Consider the following 22,297-nt stretch of genomic DNA (forward strand, 5'->3'; position numbering starts at 1 on the left):
GGGACGGAGGGAAAGAGGCCCGACGTCATCGGCGGCCGGCCCGCGTCAGCCGACCTCTCAGTTACCGAGTGATAAACGCGCTTAACCGACGCCTTGTCCGACATGCTGCGCGCTTGACTTGCCGCCGAAAACCTTAAGCTGCCTAATGCATCTTAGCCTGCCATCAACAAATTACAAGTGAGTTCGCCACTCGGCCCCGCGAGTCCCAATAGAATCCGTGTTAATAATATTCCCTTGTAATGACCTCGACGGCCTGTTACAGATGTCAGCCGTCACCGCACAAGGAACGGCGCTTTTATCACATCTTAGAAAATGACTGAAGGTCCCCCGTACCAACATGAGAAGCCGGTGAGTCTCAACACAATACGAGTATAACGTCACGCGACCGACTCGCGTGCCTCGAGTGACGACCGTGGCTGTAAAATCGCCGAGAATGTGCTTGTTTGGAAACTCCGACGACGGCCCCGTTCTTTAGTGGGTACGCATTGACACATTTCTGTATTCCTAGTAGTTATCGTTATCAATCAACGTCAATGAATATCGTGTAACGCGTCTCTTCCTATTATTAGTCGTAAAAACGAACAAATATTTTTATTTATCGAATACCTAGTTGTAAACAACTTTGTTTTGCGTGGCGGGTGTGTCAGCGCAAGAGGCCGTGTTCAAAATGTAACTGGTTTTTTTGAAGATAAATACCAGAGTTATTTAGCATACGCTTGTAAGCGTATTTTAAGAACATAACTTTAATAAAGACAATCCAATAATAGACCCTTAGTTTTTCCATCTTATTTTCCTATATACACAAAATACACAGATACATAGATATTTATCCATAAGGAAATAGGAGATCAATCGGAATTCCACTATATAGGTATACTTACACAAAAACAAATTTGGTATGACATCACAAGAACATCATTAAATGATTCTGTTACGATTTATGTTATTTATACATAACTGGGCAGGTATAGGCATGCCTAATATATGCTTATCTTCCTTCCTTATAATACAAATTTACTAATTGAATATGTTATTTGAATATTTAGTTTAACAAAGTAGAACCTTATCTATTTGGTGTAAGGTCGTAATTAGTGCACAGCGCTAATTTGTATCTCTTGAAATGTACAGATTTTAAATCGCGCGATAAAATTAAAACGCGGAAATAATGTTGCTATAGCTGGGAAGAGCTCTGTAATGAAAAGTAGAAGTAGATAGGTATCGTTTTAGCGCGATTATATTCTTGAACCACTGAACTACAAGTTTACATTGATAACAAGATTATTATTAGTTATAATTAAATACGTGTACGTACTTTAATCTTATCTAAATAATAGCTACGTCTATACATTTCATTACATAAACACCGCTAGCATGGACAGGAGAAGTTTTTGTCCCCGTGCAAAGGATACAATTTTATCTTGTCCCACAACTCTATTAGCTCTCCGAGCATCCGAGTAAATAGTATCCAAATAATATACTTTCGTGTAATAATGCTTGTTTTTGATATATGTAATTTAATATTGTGGAAAATTTTAAAAGAACGTAAAGAATATTAATAAGAAGAAAAACGGTGGTAATATATAATCCCCGTTGCCTTGCAGGTTGACACGTAAACTTTATCCCTTGCCAGGGGATATAATCGGGGGATTTAATATTTCTCCTACACAAGTGAAAAGGTGTTTCACGAATGAAAAATTTGAGCACATCTATTAAGAAAATCTTAGTTTTTTTTTGTTATTTCATTGCAGTTTAGCCCTGTAATGCAACCTCACCTAGTGGTAAGTGATGATGTAAGGTTAGATTCTAGTGGGCTAACCTATAAAAGTTGGTTATACGAGCGGAGGTTCGTACAAGGTTGCCAGTGCCTACCTAATACCTATCCTGAGCCTCCTTTTATTTGAGAGAAGGATTAAAGCTGAGACCATGTGGGCTACCGGCAGTGGCGTGCATTTCATACATGCACAAAAGCACTGCCTACCTAAATTATTTGATATAGCTCGTATTGGAGGGGATTTTTTCCATTTTATGCCATGTATCTGCTTAATGCATACCCTGGCCGAAGGCCCGTTGCACGCCGCTGGCTACCGGATGTCAGCTTTAACGTAATCTATATTTAATATTATAAAGAGGAGTGATTTTTTTTGTATGTTTGTTTGTACCTAATAGGTTCCGAAACTACTGGACCGATTAAAACCTGTTCTACCAATAGGAGGCTAAGTTATCACGAAGTTACTTAGGCTATAATTTATTAACAAAAAAATTAGAGATCCTTACTGAATAGCAATAATATAACGTAGGAAAATTTTGCCTATAAAATTCACTATTAAGCGAATTGAATGAACTAACTTTTGATGATACATAACATTTATGTACTACATAATTAAACGACTTATTATTAGTAACCTACAAAAAATCCAGCCGGAAAACTGACGATTCCGAGGAATTTGATGAAAAACCGAAAATAAGTCGCGGGCAACCGCTAGAACCGTGCACGAAGGTCCAATGTGATCTTTGAGGAACGAGGGCGTACTACGCTAACTTTGTACCTCGGGACTGGTACTCTGAAAATCTAGTAGCAGTAGAGAGAGATTTTTGAGACAGGGCTCGTCTGGGAAAGTTCTACCGCCATTCTTACTTACATTGTTGCAATCAGTGGTGTATTTAAAGATTCAGCGCCCTGCGCGGATAACATGGGCAGGAGAAAATTGAAAATAAATAAATATAAATATACTACCACATTACACACATCGCCTCATAGCCCCAAAGTAAGCGTAGCTTGTATTATGGGTACTAAGATAGCTGATGAATATTTCTATGAATACAATAGACATAATTACTTATAATATACAGATAAACACCCAGCACTGAAAAACATTCATGTTCATCAATAACATTTTCCAGTTGCGGGAATCGAACCCACGGCCACGACTCAGAAAGCAGGTTCGCTGCCCACTGCGCCAGTCGGCTGTCAAATATGTATTCAAAATAACATGTGTGTAACCGGTGGTAAACTTCTCCTATTCCCTATTCCCATGCTTTAACAGGTGAACACGTTAATTATATCCCCTGTTAGGGGACATTATATATATATATATATATATATATATATATCGCACACCGGGTGCAACAACGTCATAAGTAACAAATTACGTTTTTTTCAGGAGATCGATTTAAAAGTTGTTGTTTTAATAAAATGAAATGTAATTACAATACTATTATATATCGATGACCAAAATATTGTTTATATTCTATATTTTGAAATTAAGGTTGTTTTAGAAATAAAAATATTATATAAGTGGTACATTTTTAATGTTTTTAAAAACGATACCTACATTTATGACGTTATTGTGCAGAAAGTTAAATTGAAAGTAGAACGTTTTTGTGCAATAACGTCATAAAGTCCGAACTAAGCAAAAATCAAAACTCTAAATGTATTAAATAGCACTTGCAATTAACCTTTTCAGTGTTTAAAAATAATCAACATTATTATTAAAATAAATTGCATATAAAATCTAAAAAAATATGAAAAACTTCTTACATTTAAGTACCCATAATCAGACTTTTACGAGGAACTAACAGGCTAGAAATAAAATTTGTAGAAAAACAATCAAAGGTTTTTACCATAACAGGCTTATACTGGTACAGTTATGTAGCAGTTTATAATAATTCTAGCATCCTTATGTCTTTGTACTATGTACCTAATTACTCTTACATTTAATAATCAGTTTTCATTAAAAACAATCTTAAAAATCAGAATTAACCAACTAAAGCTGATTATAAAAATATTCATAATAGCGAGGCACTATATTTTTTTGAACCAATTCTAACAGATCTTGTTTTTTTCTATCACTTATCGGTATATTAGACGTATAAGCAGGATTCAAAGATATTTCCTCTATATTTATATAATTCCTTGGACGTGTTGTATTTTGCCGCAATGTCCTGGTTTGGCAGTAAATGTTTGCCTTATTCAAATTATCAGTCTTGTATGTAGTTTTATACTTATAAATATCACAGCCCTTCATAAAACTTATAACTTTAATATCTGTCGTTTTAATAGCTTCTCCAGAAACATTTCTTGTTGTATTTATATTTAAGTCATCTGCTAGTTTCTTCAAATCTATGAAATCGGTATAGTTTAATTCTTTTACTATAAAAGGTTTTCCTGTCTTCTTAGCGTTTCTGATTAAAGAAATGTACTGGTCTGGTACGTAAATAGCACCAGATTTTTTTGCCCTAGTGACGGATTTTTCAATTACTGAGTGAGCCGCATCTCCATCATTCTGTGTGTGGCCCTTTATTAAAAATTTATGGGTCACGGAATTTATCTGTAACTTGTTAACAGCATAGTAGTACATACAAAATATGAACCTGAAACAATGTTATTATTTTTAATATATAAACAGTAAAAATAATTACTAACATTACACAATAAGGTAGTTTACTAACTTATTCTTTTGCTGTCCGCAGCAGTTATCTGAATAGAATATGACATCGCAACCTGGGCTTTTCTCAGCTAGATCTCTTAAAAAGTTGTATATGCACGATCCAATTTCTATGGCACCTCGATTACCTATTCCTTCGTGCCAAAAGAAGCATGTTGTTTCTTGATTTTTGACATCTGACATCTGAAATATAAATACATTTTAAATAGACGCACTTGATGAAAAATATATGAATGTAATAATCAAATAATAGATTATCCGTTAAATTATTATTAGTGACTGCAAGAACTTACCGTAAAATTGTAACAATTAAGTTTAGATTTGTAGAAGAAAGCAGACGACTTTCCGATCGGACATGGCATTACAGCTTGTAAATCGTATATTATTACAAAAGCATTGCCCTCCGATTTACACTTCGTCATGTCCACGTCTTTTTCTATCCTAGATAAACTTTTTTCTTCGAGGTGTAATTTATAAGAATTTTCCAATTTTGCTTTCTCTTCGATAGATGCGTTTTTATAGGCTTCACAGTCGTCACAGGTATCTTTTTTTGGAATAAAAAATCCTATATTGAATTCTGTGTTGAAAATTCGAGCATAAGCATCGTAACAAGCTTGTGGTTTATTTTCGTCCTCACGCTTTTTCTTGTAATGTCTATGCATTTCTGCTATAGTTAAATCTCCCTCTACGAAGAGCCTACTAGTATTCGCTCTTAAATAATGGCTCTCTATCTTTGGGATCGAGTTAATATGATCTCTCACAGATTGCTTTATTTCTTCGTCCAATCTGATTTGTTTGCCATGTCTTCCTCTTCCATCTTCTTTCATAATATTATGGCCTTCATCTTTATACTTGCATTCTATAACTGTACGTAAAATTCGTTCAGTGGCACCCAAAGTATTCATAAAAAATGTCTTGCATACTCTAACTTCTCTTTCATCATTGTATAAATAAAAAGTTGTGTTTGGTTTCCTGGGATTATTTTTACGAGATTCTTTTATTCTCCGATACGATAACTCTAAAAGTCTCACACAAGATGCCAAATAATCACGCTGCCTTTGTAATTGGCCTAACTGCCAATACGCATCAAATAGCTTAGTTCTCTTTTCTGTCGAAAATTTTGATGAGCAAGACAGCCGGCATTTATCTGAACAAGTCGGACCCATTATTTTAGCTGCTTTAACCATACCAGTTTTTAATGAAGTATATTGCTGACCAGAATTTTTCAGCATTTTGGCAACATTTTTTTTCCATTTGCTTGGATTGCGAGTACGTTTTCTACTACGTTTAATGGTCGATGGTCCGGACTCTTGGTTGATATTTCCAGTGGTAAGCGTTTCATGGTCAGATTCCGATGACGAAGAACTTTCTGAGCTGTTGCTAGAGCTGCTGCTAGAGCTACTACTACTATGCGAGTTAGTTGACGGATTAGGCACATATTGCTCATCATCATCAGTTCCAGAAAAGTCTTGTTCAGATGAGTTTTCACTGTAGGAAACTCTTATGGGCTAAAATAAGTTTTAGGAAATTAAAAGTAAACTGCGTAAAAATATTAAAATAGACCCAAAAAATATCATTTTGAATGAAACAATATACCATACCAGAGTTTGATCATTATGGATGCTTGAAGATTCAACAGCATTTATACTAATATTTGAGCTAGATGATGGTTTAGGTACATATTGCTCTTCTTCGGTTCCAGAAAAGGCATGTCCAGATGAGTTTCCATCGTCGGAAACTCTAATAGGCTAGAAAAGGTTTAAAGAAATTAAGTTAACTGCGTAAAAATATTAACACAAACAAAAAAATTAATTACATTAATAATTCTGTATTAGAAAATCTTATACCATACCTGAGTTTTATCATCACGGATGTTTGAAGATTCAACAGCATTCGTAATGGAATGTTTTATTAAATCACCATCATGAGATTTTAAAATGGAAGGAGATCTCGGTGCTATCGATAAAGCTGAATGAAAAATGAAAACATTATGTAAATAATTAGGTAGGACTGATAAACTTTTAATTTATAAAATACATAAAAACTTACTTGGCTCTATATCCCTGACTTCACATTCGTCATGGCTTTCTTTGTCTAATAGAACCAACTGCACTAATTTTTTACCTCGTCCTTCCATAATTTTATTTTAGCTAAGAATAAGAATAAAACGTAGGTTACATTTTGTAAGTACTGTACATAAATATTCCTTAATTTATAATTAAAATGGAATAAAATTAAATCTGAACGATTTCTAGGTTATATTTAGTACATTTTCTGGGACAATATTGACATAATTGTACAAAATGATAGTATTACTTGCTGCTTGTAATAGAAAATAGAACCACAAAGTCAGAAGTGTTCACTTGTGACATTCTTGCCCCAAAATTGTATGAAAATATTGGTCATAATTACCTTTGTGACGCTGTTGCTCCTACTCACAAACACTTCCTGCGGGGGGCCGCGCGCAACTGACCAATTAAAACGTTCTCGCACTAGCGTGCACAAAAACCCGCCAAAACCACAACGACATTTACGCCCTCAGTGGGTCATTTTAGGAGTTACATTTATGATATTGCTGCACCGGATGTAGACGCATGTTTGACATAATTTGCGATCAATATCTAATTTTAGCAATTTTTGCATTTATGACGTTATTGCACCCGGTGTGCGATATGTATATATATATATATATATATATAGCGTATATATATATATATATATATACAGCGTATTTTTTTTAGATTATATCTAAACAAAATACAGCGGACTACAATGAATGCATTATGGTGTATTAATCTTGAATATTAGTTATTTATCCGATGCTAATTATGCTATATAAAAACAACCAACAATATAATATGTAAGACAAGCAAAAATTTAAACAGCTACGCTCGCGTTCTTAGATTTTGTAAGCATAAATACATGAATGAGTTTCTCTGAAATTAAATAGACGTGGTTACGAGTACTCCGTGTGTCTCGTAGTAGTACGTATTTAGTAAAGTAGTATTTTTTTTTATACATGATTAATTAAAATTTTCTCGGCAGATGAGGACAAAATTACCTATTAATTCAAGTCAGAACCTACTTTACTGCAGTTGATTATATACAATATACGTTATATGGCTTATAAGTAAATTATACGACAAAGATTGAAACCGAAAACATGTTACACTCGCCACAAAATTTTACTTACAGATCACTGACTCTACAGACGACTGAATAATTTTTTTCTAAAATCTAAACGTTTGCGGGCTCTAACCATTATTATAACATTTTAGTGATACACAAGCGTAGCCAATTTTCTGGTATCAAACCGGCCCGACTAGGGATTCGAACCAAAGATCGTGTGCCGCGGAACATGCTAGCTTCTAGACAAATAGGGTAATAAGTAAAATTTACCCCTGTCCACAGAATTAAGAATATGCAGAAACCGTGAACACGACTAATATTGAAACATCAAAATCCACTCCACTTTAGTAGTGTTTCGAATAAAAGGTTAGTTTCCTCACACCATTTAGCAGTTGAAAGTAATTGTTTTACTTCTAATGTTCTAAACGTTTACTATAAAATGGGAAAATGGAGAAAAGTTTGCAGCAACATTCCGCGGGTTTAAAGTGTGAAGTGCGCGGGGCGTTTTCACTGTTTTTGGACACAATGCATTGCACACAATAATGGCTGAATGAGGAGTGCATGTTCTTAAATCAATTACTCTCTCATCCTATGAGAGAGTAATGGATATGTAGTCGCAGACAAAACAAACCATCTGGCCCTATCTAGCATAATATGTATCCAAAGAGAATTACCTAGTAATTAACTAGTTATTAACTAGTTGTGACTTTTTTTTACTGCGATTAAAACAATTTCGTAGATTTTATTATTATTAAACACAAAATATGTATCCAGTGACCTTTGTTCCCCAAGTGTTATTAACCTAAAATATACGAATAAATTTACGATTATATCATTAGAGATATACTATACATAGATTAAATTAGGGAAATGGAAATACAATAGAGTGATAAGAGATATCGCTACTTAGCGATCTCTTCCACCCTACAGCGCTAATAGAAACATCTTCATGCATGCATGGTTGGTGCTACAATATATACAATGTATATCATATACCTACACATATCTTATGATATATCGCTGCAAAAATGACTTCTAAGTCTACATAATTATAACCTTTGACTTTTATTGACTTTGAATTAATGTACGCAAATCTTCCAATGTTAGTGTTTATTTATCTAGACAGCAGTAACATGATAAGATGCCTAATGAAATAAATAGACGGATGAAGTTTTCATTCCACAAATTACAAACGAAACAAATGATTAAATAAATAACTTTACAAGACATAACCCTACCCAAGGAGAAATTAGGTATGGCATAGTTTTATGGGAAAACATAAGAAGTATAAACAAAAAAAAGTTATACAATTAATTTAAATTTTCTAGTTACAAAAAAATATAGCCCATGTGATTTCGAAGTTGTTTTCTTACTAAAAGTCCCTTTCACTGACCTTCAAAAACTATAGGGTACTTCCTGGTGACCTCCGTTTTTTAAATTTTGCACGAAAGTAGGTACTCGTAAGAGTCGTAGGGCTTTTACCAAATTTGAAGAGAAACATCCTATAATCAACATTTTATACACGTGTTGAATTATTGATGATATGAGGAATGTGAGGTCGAAATGAAAAAATGAAAGGTAAACGAAAATAAAAAATGGAAGGTAAAGATTTTCCATACAATAAATAAACAAAAGTGACGTTTGACAGCAGTGATTGCAAGATTTACGCCTGTCGCATTGCTGTCGCGAGATACGTAATCACCCTGCGGATCAACACTTCGCAGGGCATGCAAGGAACGAGGCTTGCACAGCTAGCATGGGTAGGAGACAATTATCTCCTTGGGGAGAGAATAAACAATTATCTTCTCTTACAGCTTTATCAACTCAAATTCAAATAATACCTACATGTTTAATAATAAACTAATATGCTCTAGCTTGTGCACATGTTAGTTATATCCCATCTTCTTCTTTTGATTTATGTCTTTGTTATATCCCTTGTCAGGGGATATAATCGGGAGATATAATTTTTGTCTCCTGACTATGCCAGCTCTACTGCAAAGTGCCGCCCTGTTTCCATAAAAATCCACACAGGGCCAGCGTGATGGACTACGGCCTTAATCCTTCTCATTGTGGGAGAAGAACCGCGCCTTGTAGTAGGTCGGTAATGAGTTGATATGAGTGTCTGTTATTGCAACGGCAACGAGACCTTTTTGACCTGAACACTGCAATAAATAATCTTTGCGGTAGTTTTTCTTCAGACGAGCTCTGTCACATAAAGCTGCACCACTACTAAAATCGTTCTTCCGTAAGCATTTTCACATTCTATACTTCCAAGGTCTTGCGTCGCCTGCGTCCAGCCGCTCCCTGCAGTATAGTAGCTTATAGAAAACACTAAAAGGTACCCGTACGATAGAAGAAACTTTACGTAACTATCAAAAAATCCTCTTTGTAATGTACGGCAAACAGTAACCCTCCTTTCTGAGCCCAATGGTTCGATTCCCACAACTAGAAAATGTTTGTGTGATGAGCATGAATGTTTTTCAGTGTCTGGGTGTTTATATGTATGTTCAAAGTATTTATGTATATTATTCACAAAAATATTCATCAGTCGCCTTAGTACCCATAACACAAGCTACGGTTACTTTCGGGCTAGATGGCGGTATGTTTATTGTCGTAGTATATTTATTATTAAACTTTGTCTGTAGAGGTTCATTGCTGATATCTACTAAAAACACTGTGCTAGTTAGATACATTGTTTTTATTGATCGTGTAAAGTAACATCAACTCCTATGAATACTAATAATTATTAGATACAGATATTTGCATAAGTAGACATCGGAAATATGCGGAGGGAATTAACGAGTTAACGGTATATCTTTGAAATTTATCACGATAAATTTAAAAAAGTCGAATGACCTAGTTATCCTATAAAGTCAACTTCCTCGATTCTTTCCCCATTTTTAATCAAAATAAAACAATTTTCGTTTTCTTTGCGACCCTTTCCTAATTACCTTGTATACATCTGAAGCTATCAAAGAGAGTCGGTTGGCAAGGAAACTATACCAGCCCCAATACCTATAGATAGCATTTTTTTATATTAATTTTTGAGAGGTTTGACCTACTTAACCCTTTTCTGTTGTTATGTTTCTTTGCAATTTTCATAAGCGCTATGTAAACGCACTTTGCTTACAAGTTTTTGCAAGAAAAACCGGCGACTTGTCAATAGTTTTTCTAACATAAAAATACTACAATAACAAACTTTCAACGAGCCTAAAATATGTCGTTATTACTCACTGAAATTATTTTGTGGCAATTAAGAGTCGTCATTCACGGCCAAGTCCGGCAAAGTAGTGACGTAACGAGGCACGGCCGAATTTGGCACCATTCACTGGACGTTATAGCACAAAAGATTTTACCCAACGCAAAGTATGAATATTTTTTGCCCTACGGCATCAAACCTGTTTTTTAAGCACATATTGTACGGAATTAACTTTATTCAAACCATATAAATATTTAAGATAACCAATTCTTGAAAAAATATATTTATTATATATAATTAAATTTGCTTTTTTAGACTTCTGTAGGAATAAAATAAGTTAACAGCTTTCAGAAAGTATGAACCAATTTATACCGCTACTACACAGCACCGATAATATAAAATTAAATAAACGAACGTATATTCAAATAAAAAAAACAAGTCTATCTTTTTGGTGACTACCAAATTAAAGGTAAATCTTTAAAACACCTGGAATCGCACTTGGTTAAACTAAAATAATGTATCTAAAACCGTGTAAAAAAATTATTTGTATACTAGAATAAAACATGATTTAAATTTTAATATATAATATGTAGTAACGTATAGATATGGTAATCTTAGTCCACTTTACGCGATTCATTAAAAGTTTCCCGATAGAAAAAAAAAATACAATCTTAAATGTAGTGATGATGTATATTTTTCTTGAAAACTTTTTGGATTAAATAAAAAAGATGAGCAGCAGTTGACAGTAGGTTATTATTTTACCTCTAATGCTCTAAACGCTACCATAAAATGGGAAAGATGGGAAAAGTTTGCGAGCTAGCAACATTCCGCGGGTGTGAAGTGAGATGTGCTCAGGGCTTTTATACTTTTTCTCAATGCAATAATGGCTGAATGAGGGTTCTGTATGTTTTTAATTCTGTGTAAAAAAACCTTAAATAAAAGTATACAATTTTAATTTATGATGAACTCCACGACTGCGTCTCGAATGCATCTAAAAATGTAAAAGAACAATTGCAAATTGCAAAGTTACATTATAACATCAAAACGATTCATGTCATGATCTTAAGCGGGCTTAACAGGGTTGATTGACCGCCCGTGTTCGCTGTCGCACCTAAAACAGTGCCGTGATTTGCTGTATTATTCATACATATCCGAACTATTTATTTGAGACCCTAAACTTTCCAAAGTTTTTGACACCTTTCAAAATTCCAATTCGATAGCATTATTTGCACAGTTGTCAAAGAGTGTCACTGAATCGCATGTATAAAACAAAACTTTTGAAAACGTCTGCTTGATCTCAGGAGCTACAACTCCGATACATTTATATAACATTAGGTACATACTTAAATTCGACAAGTCTCTAGGTAGGTACCGACTCCCTATGTTATATTATTTAAATCCATCGACATTACAGTCTGTCATTTGATAGCCAGTTGCATCAATGTGACACAGTAATGCATTTTCAGCAATTTGTACACTCGAAGTGTAAGCAATTTCAAGTTGAGCCCAGTACATCAACTCAGTCGACTTACTGTGCACTGCCTTATTAATTCCACAACACTAAAAACAAAAGTAAAACTTTAGTTTTTAGTGTAACTCCTATATAGGACTGGCAAGTATTTTCTTATCTAACTAATACCATTAAACGAGCAGTTCTGGTATATATATATGTATCTTGTATATAATGTGAATCTCGGAAACGGCTCCAACGATTTTCATGATGCAATACAAAATTAATAAATAAATGGGAGTTTCGAGGACGATAATAGATCTATCTAGGTTTAATTTTAAATTTTTAGAAAACGTTATTTTGTTCTTGTTTTCAGGCAATGAAATGCTACAGTATCATTACAATATGATGGTTGGATGGGAATTTCACCATAATATTCAACATTATGGTGGTTCAGATGGGAAATAGATAACCCCGCTTCGAGTTTTTTTTTTTTTCGTTATGATTTTGGGCCAACCCTTCCGTTTGGAGAGGCCTTTAGTCCAGCAGTGGGTTATTAATGAAAATTAGGTTTGTTAACTTGATAAGTTGCCCTAGGATCGGTGTTTAATGACAACTTCGCACCTTCGCAGATGTGTATTCGCATATGGCTGGAGGTGGGACACGCGTGCGAGCCGCGGCAGTCGGCGTCAGGACGAGCTCTGTCTCTGGACTGGCGCGTGTGGGTGCGCGGCGCACGCGGCGACATCAGCGCCTTCGTCCACAAGGTCGTCTTCGACCTGCATCCGCCCAGCGCTTTCGTCTATCCTAAGAGAGGTGAGTTGGCAACTGTAGATATTCAGGGGGCCTAGTATGAGCAGGGTGCCTAGAGAGATAATTTGTTTGGTATCGGAACAGCGCTATCTAACTAGTAGTTTACTATATTATTAGGCGACGGTTTTACACTAAGATTGCCCACTGCTTGATTGGTCAATTATTAACTACTATAAAGAAGATACCTTGAACACTATTATGGCAACTTCCTCAATGTATATCAACCCAGTACCGGCTCAGTTAATAGCACGGCAGGATGATGCCTAGTCACTAACACTTCAGCCTCTTTTTCGAAGGTACTGACTTCAATCCCCGACACGCGCTTTAAATTTAAGCAATTAAAGTATCACTCCCTACGAAAACATCGTGAGGAAACCTTAATATACTCAAGGCCGTGTGAGTTCTACCAACTCCCACAAGGCCTGCGACTACGGCCTACACCTTTCTCAGTTCGAGAGGATACCCGCAGGGTGATGACGTATCTCGCGACTGCAATGCGACAGGCGTAAATCTTGCAATCACTGCAGTCAAACGTCACTTTTGTTTATTTATTGTATGGCTAAGAGGCTGAAGAGTTATTGACTAGGCTATCAATGCTCTATCGACAATTTTGGCTCATCAAATACGCAACATATCAGGAGCAAAGTATAAACTACTATAGATATAGTTTTCTTGTAAATGTATATAAAGTGAAGTAAGGTTATTTATACAAAAAAGTTGAGAATAAATAAATATAATAGTGCTTTTGTGCGCAAAAAACTTCTGTTGTTAAAATTTGAGCATGGTGTCAGGAAACAATATTCAATATTTGGTTAAAGCGAGGTTTCCTTTTTTAGCTGTTGATTGGGGTGAATGACTACTTGTGTTCGCTTTCGCACATACTTATTAGATTTTAGAGGAATGTGCAGCGTCCAAATAAACTCATGTGAGTTTCAGGATGCGAAAAATACAGCGCAGTGCGGTGGCGAGCGGAAGGAGTGCGCAATGCGCACTTCTGCTAACCTGTATGAAACTTGTTAAAGAACGGCTTGATATCTCTTTCCCAAATAAATTAGTTAGAATGATATGATGGCACCGTTATTGTTTACTTCGGAAGCTATTTTAAGCCCATTTTCCAAGGACGAAAAACTGCAACGACGCGCCTTCGTGCGTTGGTTTTGACCACCTCCATAATTCAGTGGTGAGCGCTGTGATCTTATAATTGGGAGGTCCTGGATTCGATCCCCGGTTGAGAAATTTGGGAATTTATTTAAGGCGGGAGGCTATTAGGCCGTGGCTAGTAACCACCCTACCGATAAAAACGTGCCGCTAAGCGATTAAGCGTTTTGGTACAATGTCGCATAAAAAACGATTAGGGGTAATTGCCTTACCACCAGGTGAGATAGCAGTCAAGGGCTTCTTTCTTTTCCGTCTTCTTCTGTTCTGGGGCTTGTCTTGGTTGGCCAGAACCGCGGCTCCGCGCGGGATCACTCCAGCAAGCCGAGCTCACTCCAGAAGCTTAGCAGGCCGCAGTTAACGGCTAACTGCTAGCGGGATCACAAAAAATGTAAATGACTCTGAGGACTTTGGGGCGTCTTGTATAAAACAATGCGCATAGTTATGAATAGGTAGAGTTGTTTGTAAAGAACTATTAAGTAAATCACTTTATTGTAGTAAAATATCGTAGGTGTGTATCTCTTAATATAAAAAATGGTAACATGTGAACATAAAACACGCTCATTATCGTTATCGTACGTAGATAGCTCGTTACCAAGCAAAGTGCAAACAAGATCGCAATAGTTCACACGGACTCGCACTCAACTGATCTTACTACTTTTATCGTTTCCAGTGCTCCAAGAGCCGCCGTATGAAATCAAAGAGTCGGGCTGCGCTTCAATAGATATTCCAATCCACGTGTACCTGAAATTCTCCAGCAAGCCAAAGAAAATCTGTCTCAGATACAGTCTATATATCGAGAATAACAACAAGGCCAGCTCGGAGTCGCGGTGCGTATACTACGACTTCGAAAACCCTTCAGAAACGCTGTTCGGCGCCCTAATGAAGGGCGGCGGCGAGGTCATCGCCCGGACCGGCAGCTTCAACAACTCGGGGAAACTCGTCGTCCTATTCTCCGACGACGATCGGCCCGACAACTTGAAAACGACGAAGTTGAAAAGATTCAAATACGTGAAGCCGATCCGTTGTAAGCACGGCGCCAAGAGACTCACTATACCGTGCACGCTGAGCGAGGTCTGTCCGAAATGTGGAGAATCTATAAACGCCGATTTTAGAAAGCAATTACGCGCGGTGGCCATGACCGAGGATGAGATAAACCGCGTGTCGCAGTTATACCTATCGTACAGCAGTTACGAGAAATCAGCCGACGGGTTGAGACTGCCGCCACTCTCCGATCCCATATACAGGGTGCCCGAATTGCCACCGTCGCTGCGTGGCGCTCTCGCCAGCATCGAGGCAGACTACGCCATGCAATGACGGCGAGCTCAGCTGAGCCTGCGCTTTCCAAGTTCCATACAAACCTTGATATTACCTACGCTGTGCCATTACACTCTTATGCTCGTTTATAACGTAAGCTGTTCTCTGTATCGCACCAATTTTAGTAATGTCCTAGTGAATTAACATTTTATTTTATTAGAGAATTATTCATATACAATACAACTTATATAGATAATATTTACTCAGAGACGTTATTAAGAATCTTGTTATTGTATATCAATGTTTATATCGTAATTTATTTTTTATGTAGGTAAGTCTTTTGACTTGGAGTAAATGTGCTGTGAACAAGATCTCAAGAGTCAATTATATAGCTGTTATTATTAGTTGTAGAAACGAACTAGATTCCTAAAAATGGGATTTTAGTTTTAATATAATTAAAATTTTCAAGGGTTCGGAAACCGGGGAACTACGATACCACACTATTGACACAGTAATAAGTTTCGCCAAAACTCGATTTAGTGACATAACAAGCCAGCTTTTGCTGGCTTCGTATGAACTATTCTTTAATACTTCAAATGTTGCTGATCCAGTAAGGTAGATCCAATTTTGAGACAAAGGTGACCCGCCGAATCCAACACGGATGGGCAGCGTTTGGGAAACTTCGTGATTATTTTTTTATTGTTGAGAACCTACGTTAAATAGATAGAAGTTTTATTCGTAAAACCCCTGATACATTAAAACTATTTCTAAGTTTTCATTTCGTGAAGGAATATATTAGGTATAGTGTAAATGATTCTACTAGTCAAGCCCTTTCATTTGATACCCATATTGAGGGACTTGTGAAAAACAACGTAATTCTCCATTTTCTGAATTACCGATTTTCATTAAACATGGCTAAAAAAAACTCTCGACTAATTCACTGTTCAAACAAAAAACAAAATCGAAATCGGTTCATCCGTTCGAAGAATACGATGCTTCAGGGAGACATACACACACACGCGTCAAACTTTTAACACCAACAACGCGTCAAACTTTTGCGTCGGGGGTTAATTATACTAAGTATACTTAGTAGTCATAAAAAACGATATAGCCTCAAAATATTTTTATATTTTTAACTACTTTTCTAAGTGTACGTTTATGTTTTAAATGTTGATCCTAAATAGACTAGGTATATATTTTTTAAGTATTGTCTAAATACGAGAAAGGTTGTAATAATTTATAAAATTTGTAATAAATATTGTTAATAATCTAAATATAACTTATATTGTTAAGTAGGTAGCTTTATTTATTGTAATAAATAGAGGTACCTACTAATGCTGTTGTCCGCGAATGATTTCGCGTTAAGATCGAGTCGATTTCTAGTATCAACATACTAATGTCAGAATAAAATGGATCTTAAGTGCATTTTATTAATGCTTATATTTAATTACCTGCAATTCTTCAGGTTTTTTAGAGCGTTTGGATTTGCGACTCTAAAACAATAATACCCATTTTACTTTGACGGTAGTATAGAGCTTGATATGCAAAAACTAATCCTCGATTCTTCTTCTTTATGTGCCTGTCCAACAAGTGAAGGTTGGCAGTCACTTTTTTATTCAACGAAGTCTTCCTCTTGAATATTTTAAGAAATTGACAAATACAACTATCTGTTATAGACAAATCAAAACCTTTACGAAATTTTACACTCTAAGACAGATTTTGCAGATTCATACGCGTATTTCATATCATGTCCGTAGAACTATCGTTTGGGAATAATTTTTTTTTTTCATAGAGCTTTTGACGTGCCTTCCTTATTTTCTATTTAAGTTTGTATAGCTAGGAGTACTAGGCTCTTTAAGCTATTTAAGAAAATATTATATTGTAAATTCATATAACCTACCCAAAATTAGAAAATATATGCGTGCTTTATGAATACAGGGTAGCAAAATAATTGTACAAAAAATCTACGGAATGAAAATACGATGTTCATGGTAAGAAAGGTATTATTGTATTTTAATTCCGTTTTTTTTCTACCTTCAGTTTAGTGTAATGAATAACATTTAAGTAAATTTTAATTATTAGTTAAAAATAAATAATCTATTATGCATACCAACAACTCGTATACCATAAAATGGTGATTATGATATAGCATACAATTAAAAACTCCAAAAGTTAGTTACATACTAACAACATGACAAATTGTATTGCATACAATAAATAGTACTAAAGCACGGCTAATTTATCCGCGAATAATCAAATGACTCGTCGTTCTCATTTAAGACTAGTTTATGTTAGGTTATTTTATTCTATGGTACACAAAATTATATATATTTTATTTTTAATTCTTACAGATAGTCAGTCCGTTTTTTGTTGATTGAAAGATCTGAAATTGTGTACACACCTTTGGTTCTGATGACTATACATTTTCTATGTATATTACTGTATAATATCAGATTAATACAATTAGGTATGTTCATTTCATCAGAACTTAAAGTTGTGTGTCAGTACTAAACATTGTAAATCCAAAATGGATGCAACTATGTAAATTCAGAAAACCTAATAATAATGAGGCATTAAATGATCTAAATACATTGATGAATATTAAATACCTATTATTTAAACTTATTTATTTTAATTTAAACGGTTTTTTTTTTCAAAGAAACACAATGGTGAGAATTAAAATGTACTACTACCTAATTATTTGTTTGCTTTCATTGATGATAAAAAAATACTAAAAGCTAGCAATAGTAAGTAGTGCATTTTCAGTACATTATCTGCATCATTATGAAGTTTATTTGCAATAAAACTGTTTTAATCATTTTGCTTACTAATTTTTTGCCCTTTCCGGCCAATTCAGTTTAGATTTGTGTAAAGCAGATGTGGCACCGACGCACGTTAGCACTAATTCTGTTTTACACAAGTTTATGAAATTAACTAAATTGAGAGATCTAAAACTAGTAGTAAGTACATGTAGCATGTGCCATCCTTGCCATCAATGCCACGTTATTTTGTTAAAAAGATAGTACTATAATATGAAGTGTAGTAGTTCCTCCATCTGAGTTTAGAGTATATTTAGTTTAGAAATTCGTGTACGATAGAATTAGCATTAATGTGATTTATGTGCTATTTTACCCGTCAGATTGGGAAATTACCCCTTCTTAAGATGGCTAAAAAGTAAGCTAAGCTTAAAGCCTGAAACTATGGTGCTCCCTAAGAAATTATTTGTGTAGTAGTATGGATTTCTGATAAAATAATATTCAATGAAGATAAAATGTATTTTTCTAACGTAAACTACATAAATTTGTTATTTTATGTGTTGCTACAACAGGGGCGTTATTTTGAATTAAAAAATAACGTGTGTGTACTTATGTACCTACATGCGAAGTTATACTTTATTTGCCGTAACAAGATAAAATCTTTTCAAAATTTTTATCTTTCGCCTTATTATACTTTTGTAGAAAATAGGACACTAACAATGGAAAAAAGGTATTGTTTGAATTATTGAAAGTCAACTGTCAAACCCTTTTTAGAAAAACTAAAATGTTGACTATAGCTATCTTCATGGTGTCGGTTTTTTGTAACGGTATGCCAAAAGAAGTATAACTTCAAAAATATTTATATGTTAAACAAAACAACAAAATAAAATACATATGTTTTGAGGTTATTTGAGTTTAATTGTGGAATATTTGAGTGCTTTTGAGAGTTCCATAGTCAATAAAGAACCATTAGAGTTTCGTCATGTCCGGTCCAAATGTGCTTCCGTTTGTCCATCAGTCCGCGTAGCTCAAACTTTTCGTAGGAGAAAGCTGTGATTTGATGTAGCCTGTAGGTAAACATTGAGCGCTGATGAGCCTAGTGGGCAGGGCTTTGGCTCCCTTATCGGGGGCCGAATTCGAATCCGACACCTCTAACTTTAAACTTTCTGTACGTTTTAAGGAATTAAAATAGCTCTTGCTTCAACGGTGAAGGTAAACGTTGTGGGGAAATCTGCATGCTTGAGAGTTCTACATAATGTTCTCAAAGGTGTGTGGAGTCTATCAATCCGCACTGGGCCAGCGTAATGGACTGCGGCCTTAACTCTTTCTCATTGTGGGCGCAGACCCGTGCCCTGTAGTGGGCCGGTAATGGGTTGATATGATACATACGTGTAATAATATACAGGGGTAAATTTCTGTTGCCGTACTTTGGCTGATGGTAATGTATCCCTTGTCAGGCGAAATAAAAAATAAATAAATTTTGGCTCCTGCCTAGCCTGACCTGAGATAATTCAGAAATAATTAAAATGCTCCAACGGTGGGATCAAAATTTCACGAAATGGTATTTTTTGAAATGTCTGGTTATTAATACGCTCTGGATAGAAACAATTCTTCGTGGGCTGAAATACGGCAATCAAAACGATGGTATTAATAAGTTTACCTTCACTTTTTATTACTTTACCACTCACTTTATAGGTACCATTTTTGCTTTCCGTGCATAGCGGATAACGTATAGATGAAGGTTTATTTCCTATCGTTTTATTTTTTGGATCCTTTGCTATAGGTAGGTATAGGTATAGGTTATCTTGGATAACTCTTAAATCCCGCCTTTGAATCCGTCTACAGGATACAAGCTGTCTCAATCTTAAATGGCTTTGATATCGTTGCAGTAGTTGAGTCAAACAAGGGTGACAAACAAACAGACACACTATTACATATGTAATAGTGTTTCTGTTTGTTAAATTCTAGGTTGCTACCTATATTCTGACAGAGCAGTCTAGGCAGGTTCTGGCTACCTTAATGATTTTAATAGGTTACCACCGTAAGCTCACTGCCCTATCCACTTTACGCTCTGCGAGTTATGGCGGGCGGTGGCGAATAAGAGTGCGAAGAAGCTCGCGCTCACTCGAACATTCTACTATCGCTTCTTTACCGCTCGCTTTCTTGTTGGTATTTCGAAAAAATATAGGAGTGGTGAAAAGTGTCGTATTTCTGTGTTTAACAAGACTATTATAAACTTTTTGGAGCGTTAGTTAATGTAAGTCGCATTATCTAAAGCTGCGCGCGTGCGGGTGCAATTAGAATTTTTATTATTAACGCAGCAAGTTTTTCCTTATCAACCTTCATAATCTTTGACGGTTTGGCGGTCACTGTGTTCACCGAACATTATTGTTAATCATTCTACAAGTGTGTTACCCGTACGTCTTTTCCAAGTGTGAAGAGCTAGATTAGATACGCCAGAGTATTTGGCAGACACAGTTATAAAAATAAGAAATCGTTTGCGTTTTGCGAGTATGTTTTCGTTGGTCTATGCACTAAACGGATAGTTGGTGTATCTGTGGTAACTTACTGTCAAGATTAAAAAAATTGCAAACGTCAACGATGACAACATGGTGACAAGTGACATCCTGGGACCTGACATCTCAATTCAAAATTTCCAAGTTTTACGACGCAGCTGACTTGAATCTTTGATTTATATTTATAAAAATTAATACTAAATATCCCACTAACGAACTTAACAAATATATTGCGGAAGTGAGGACGATATTAAATTTGTGTTTGTAGTAAATAAACGTAAACCTTGTGCGTTACTCAAGAAAAGAAAAAATGGTTTGTGTGCCGTGTTTCATCATTCCACTGCTTTTGTTTTTGTGGCACAAATTCGTCCAGCCGTACGTGCTACGCTTTTGGAACCCCTGGGCTGTGAAAGACGCTGAAGGGAATGTGAAAACCGAATTTCCCTTTAAATGTGAAGGTGGCGTCTGCACATTTAGGAATAAACCTGATGAAAATAAGACTGTTGTCGATGAAAAGAACACTGAATTAACGCCTAAAACTGAGACTTTACAAAAAGATTCCCATGCTGTTAAACCAGATTTAAGACTAAAAGCGGAATAAAGGTGTTGTCATCAATGTTGTTATTTCTAAATCTATAATCTACCAATTTTTATTATTCTAAACCTAATTTTTCATTGTTCTCTGGACAACCTTGAATTATTTAATCTTTATTTCCTCATTGTCTACAAGGTTTTTTAGTAACCACTATTTATTATATTTTATTGGAACTTGAACATATTATTTTAAAATTAGTTACTGTGGCCAATTTACTTGCTAGAATGCTGATGTTTTCAGCATTTATCTTAGCCCCTTGATACATCAAGGGTTTTTTTCGAATGCATATTTTATGTGGTATAAATCACTGTTGATGTTGCGTGCTAATTATTTGAATATATTTCAGTCATTGTATACTAGTTTCAGTCTTATGCCGGTTTGTGTTTTTAACGTTGAGTTGAGATAATAATATTTCCTCTATGTAAGCTAAAATTACTGCAGTGTTGTGTTTTGTAGCCCTGTGACTCTCATTAAAGCTAATCTAACATATTCTTGAAATTGTTTTTCTTTGAATCTAAGGGTTCCAACCAAAAAATATTTTGTCAAATAAAAAAGAGAAGATTGAGTTTTTTGTACAATTGCTTATTTTGTAACAGTAATCAGGATCAAATTAAACAATACACTCACTGGAATATTCATTTTATTTACTTAGGTACTGGTACATTAGTTACATTTAAAAATTTGCAGGTAATAAATGTATGTTGTTATTTGTAATGTTTTATTTTCCACTGACTTCTTGAAAACATGTTGAGTTAAGATAAGGTTCAATTTTAAATGAGCTTACTAAAAGAAAATTACATCACAAATGAGTCTGAATCAATACATCTAATTTGGTTTTAAACTGCGGGACTTTGCATTACTTTCATTATTGTAACCCAAGTCAAAATTAAATACATATTATAAAGCTGAGAGGCATTTCCTAATTCCTGATATTGTTTAAGTTAGAAAATCTTAAAACCTGGGACAAGTGTGGAATGGCTAT

The 22,297-nt window shown here is 35.2% G+C and overlaps 3 protein-coding genes and 1 long non-coding RNA gene across 6 annotated transcripts; 2 read left to right on the plus strand and 2 right to left on the minus strand.

Annotated features, from left to right (window-relative positions):
* LOC120632669 (protein ENL-like) lies at positions 1-16,117 on the plus strand. Of its 3 annotated transcripts, none has more exons than XM_039902622.1 (4): positions 1-177; positions 263-478; positions 12,856-13,039; positions 14,865-16,117. In XM_039902622.1, the coding sequence occupies exons 3-4, from the start codon at positions 12,856-12,858 to the stop codon at positions 15,506-15,508; spliced, it is 828 nt and encodes a 275-aa protein (XP_039758556.1). In that variant the 5' UTR covers positions 1-177; positions 263-478; the 3' UTR covers positions 15,509-16,117. The 3 variants fall into 3 exon arrangements, with proteins under 3 accessions (XP_039758556.1, XP_039758554.1, XP_039758555.1); XM_039902620.1 differs by having other exon boundaries at positions 263-348; XM_039902621.1 differs by lacking the exons at positions 1-177; positions 263-478 and adding an exon at positions 1,754-1,778.
* On the minus strand, positions 4,296-4,809 carry LOC120632671. The gene is made up of 3 exons (XR_005659147.1): positions 4,739-4,809; positions 4,450-4,628; positions 4,296-4,371 (listed from the first exon to the last, which is right to left on the minus strand). It is a non-coding gene; the product is annotated as an uncharacterized LOC120632671 (long non-coding RNA).
* On the minus strand, positions 5,732-6,804 carry LOC120632670. Its single transcript, XM_039902623.1, has 3 exons — positions 6,495-6,804; positions 6,298-6,413; positions 5,732-6,193 (listed from the first exon to the last, which is right to left on the minus strand). Exons 1-3 carry the CDS (start codon positions 6,580-6,582, stop codon positions 5,966-5,968), a joined length of 432 nt encoding a protein of 143 aa, XP_039758557.1. The 5' UTR covers positions 6,583-6,804; the 3' UTR covers positions 5,732-5,965.
* A 4,713-nt stretch (positions 16,118-20,830) lies between the features above and the next one.
* On the plus strand, positions 20,831-21,947 carry LOC120632523 (UPF0729 protein AAEL015238). The gene has a single exon (XM_039902342.1). The coding sequence runs from the start codon at positions 21,031-21,033 to the stop codon at positions 21,319-21,321; it is 291 nt and encodes a 96-aa protein (XP_039758276.1). The 5' UTR covers positions 20,831-21,030; the 3' UTR covers positions 21,322-21,947.
* Positions 21,948-22,297: the final 350 nt, after the last annotated feature.

This window comes from Pararge aegeria, chromosome 20, assembly GCF_905163445.1.
Source record: "Pararge aegeria chromosome 20, ilParAegt1.1, whole genome shotgun sequence".
Taxonomy (NCBI): domain Eukaryota; kingdom Metazoa; phylum Arthropoda; class Insecta; order Lepidoptera; family Nymphalidae; genus Pararge; species Pararge aegeria.

Excerpts from the sequence above, each read along its gene's own strand:
- LOC120632523 (XM_039902342.1), top strand. The coding sequence starts at position 21,031 with ATGGTTTGTGTGCCGTGTTTCATCATTCCACTGCTTTTGTTTTTGTGG.
- LOC120632669 (XM_039902620.1), top strand. The coding sequence starts at position 313 with ATGACTGAAGGTCCCCCGTACCAACATGAGAAGCCG. Across the intron at positions 349-12,855 it reads CGTACCAACATGAGAAGCCG|ATGTGTATTCGCATATGGCT; the intron begins GTGAGTCTCAAC and ends GCACCTTCGCAG. Across the intron at positions 13,040-14,864 it reads TTTCGTCTATCCTAAGAGAG|TGCTCCAAGAGCCGCCGTAT; the intron begins GTGAGTTGGCAA and ends TATCGTTTCCAG.
- LOC120632670 (XM_039902623.1), bottom strand. The coding sequence starts at position 6,582 with ATGGAAGGACGAGGTAAAAAATTAGTGCAGTTGGTTCTATTAGACAAA. Across the intron at positions 6,414-6,494 it reads AGTCAGGGATATAGAGCCAA|CTTTATCGATAGCACCGAGA; the intron begins GTAAGTTTTTAT and ends TTTTTCATTCAG. Across the intron at positions 6,194-6,297 it reads TCCGTGATGATAAAACTCAG|CCTATTAGAGTTTCCGACGA; the intron begins GTATGGTATAAG and ends AACCTTTTCTAG.